Source organism: Pyxicephalus adspersus, chromosome 2, assembly GCF_032062135.1.
Source record: "Pyxicephalus adspersus chromosome 2, UCB_Pads_2.0, whole genome shotgun sequence".
Classification (NCBI taxonomy): domain Eukaryota; kingdom Metazoa; phylum Chordata; class Amphibia; order Anura; family Pyxicephalidae; genus Pyxicephalus; species Pyxicephalus adspersus.
This window is the reverse complement of record NC_092859.1, coordinates 136,162,153-136,164,917: the sequence shown is the minus strand read 5'-3', so window position 1 is coordinate 136,164,917 and position 2,765 is coordinate 136,162,153. Positions and strand designations below refer to the sequence as shown.

General features: G+C 40.6%; 1 protein-coding gene across 2 annotated transcripts in view; it reads right to left on the bottom strand.

Moving 5' to 3' along the window:
* Window positions 1-2,765, bottom strand: part of CTDSPL2 (CTD small phosphatase like 2) — an 18,225-nt gene continuing 15,460 nt past the window's right edge. For both annotated transcript variants that reach the window (XM_072402531.1, XM_072402532.1), the window contains exon 13: window positions 1-2,111. In XM_072402531.1, coding sequence (XP_072258632.1) covers window positions 2,046-2,111 — 66 coding nt within the window. In that variant the 3' untranslated portion in view covers window positions 1-2,045. The remainder of the gene's footprint in view (window positions 2,112-2,765) is intronic.

Below are 2,765 nucleotides of genomic sequence, written 5' to 3'. Positions count from 1 at the left end.
AAAGGTTAAAATCTTCATTAATACACTGAAAATATGACATAACTCATGCTTTTTTTTCCTTTAAAATCAAAAATACAAAAATTAAATGTTTTCCTAAAAACTTACTAAAAAAAACTCCTTACTTTAAGGAGTACCTTGAAAATGAAACCATGTGTAAATTTGTACAATAAATGGCATACAGTTAGACAGGTAATATACATAGGAACAAAAGGATGAACAGCCTCCTCTGTAGAGCTTTTTGTTTGTTTTAATTTCCAATACTGTACTTTCTGAACAAGCTTACAAAATACAAACCTCTTAAAAAAAAAAAAAAGTGCCATCTCCATCGCCTTAGGGCTCAGATATTCATGAGACTTATCACTTGGTGACAAGAGACTGACCCTTCCTCGTTGACATAAAACCCCAAGGACGCATTGAAATTCAAGTGTTGAAAACTTTGAAATTGTCCTCAAAGGATTAATCCCTTGCTACTATACATCTGAAAAATCTCACACACAGCTAAGCGTTCAGATCTCATTCACGCAGGCATCCAAGTGCATCACTGATACAAGCACACGGTGCACCGGTACAACAATACTGAACCAATTTAAGTTGCCAAAGTGCATTGCTGAGCTAGCCTATGTATGGCTATGCACGTTTACTACAGACGTGTGCACTAACCAGTTTCAAACTGATGTACAGGGGACCAAACTGGGTTTCTACGATGCTCTTAGATACCTATGTGCATGGGGCCTTTAGGACTTGTACTCATAAGTGCTCTTAGCTGTGTGCACCCTTGGGTGCCGAGTGTCTGCTCTACAGACAACTGTCCTCTAGTGGGAATGCAAGTGTCAAACTTACAACACCACTCTGGAGACAAATAGACTGACCTAAAATACTACAAAAAGCACTCATCAACTGCCAACGTGTCTGTGTGCAATGACATTTCAGTTGGCTATAGAGATCATTTGTCTGCATAGCAGATACTTGTGCATACTGCACACAGGAGCCACCAGAGCACTCCGACAGAGCCAGGCACAATATGGAAAAGTCATGAGTACAAGCCCTTGTTGTAGTGAGTGCAGAAACATGTACAAGGTACACCCACCCATAACATAGCCACCTTTCCAATTAGCTGCATTGGTACAAGAGCTGTGAATGGACAGGTCAAGGGGGAGGCTATCTATATGTGTGTGTTTGTGTATTATATACACATACATACACACGTGAGTAAATACATATATATATGATTTTGTGTGTATAGTAGTGTGGTTCCCCATGTAATCACAGGCAAGAGGCGAAGAATGTGAGAACTGCACCTTAGTCAGTCTATCTATAGACCCCTTCTTGTTTTCAGAAGCCAGGTGCCACATTTCTTCTGTACACGTCTCTATATTCTCACACTTTTTACTTTGCTTTTTAAAAGCTTAATGTTTAAAAAAAAAAAAAAAAATACTAGAAGATTATTACAGATAAGATATAAAAGATATACGTGTATTTCTAAATTGAGCTTACATGGACTGAACCATAAGAATTGAATTTTATCTCTGAAGAAAAAAAATAAAAAACACATTATGCAAGCAAAGAGGAACAGCCAAATATATCATACAAAATAAAAAGTAAAATTTGGCTACTAGAAAAAGATTGAAGCGACTGAAATACAAGGAATGGATAATGTATACTCTATACTCATAAGGATCAATGTGTAGGAGGTCGAATCCGATATTCGAGAAAAGCTCACACTGGGTGCCCACCGTGACACAGATAAGATGCAACCTGCAGCTCAGACAGTGGAGATTCTCTTGGAGACTTTACAATTCCTGGGAGGAGGCCGAGCTGCCTATTGATGTGCCACCAAACCAGTCACAACACGTCACGGTGAAACCGTTCCTTTTTTCATATATATATTTTTTTAGACAGCAAAGTAAAGAAATGCCTTCAGCAGTTATGGCAAATGGTTGTGTACATGTATGCTTTAGTCCTTCGGCTTCACAGCTCTTCTTCCTGCAGGCATTTAACTGATGTCCCCTGTAGTTCGGGGCCCCTGCAGGTAACCGCTGGCCATTCTAGTCTGGGGGCAAACAGTCATGCAAGCGAAATCTGTCTCTGATGTGGGGCCGCACATCCTCATTCTACAAAGAGAAAAACAAATATTAATGCATGTGGAAAGAAGGAACAAACACAGCAAACACCTAACATTCCAAAAACATTTTTTTTAAATGAGGATATCCAACTTGAAGTGCCATATAACAATCATCAGCTTAAGTACTGTGGATTAGCGTGGGGGACCAGCACACAACTAGGACCATCAGGTGCAACTCAGGTGCTCGGATGACAAACAGATAAAGGATCACTGGAGCAACCGGGATACCCTTGTTTGGAGTGCAAGGTGAGCAAAGGTTCAGGAAGAAGACCAGGGGCCAAGCAACTGCCTAATATACTGGATGCAAAAACATCTTAGTTAGCCCTGGAAGACAACAGACAGTCAGTGAACTACCAGAAAGAGAGGACCTAGGGTTTCTGCCTGAGATCCAGGAAAGGCGAAAGGCAAAAATCCAGAACACTATTTTGCAAAATCAACAAACCTCCTCTGAGGTCCGTGGATCCACTGCTGAATTTTAAGGTTATAGGGTACACATAAAAATGAAAGGATCACCTAGCAAGTATTTACTACACAAATGCCAAAGTGGACAGGTCAAGGTTCTCATCCAATGAGGGTCCACAAGTATCCAGAAGATGTTAGGTCTAAGGGGCTTCAGGAGGAAGTGGACCACTCCCACCCCCAA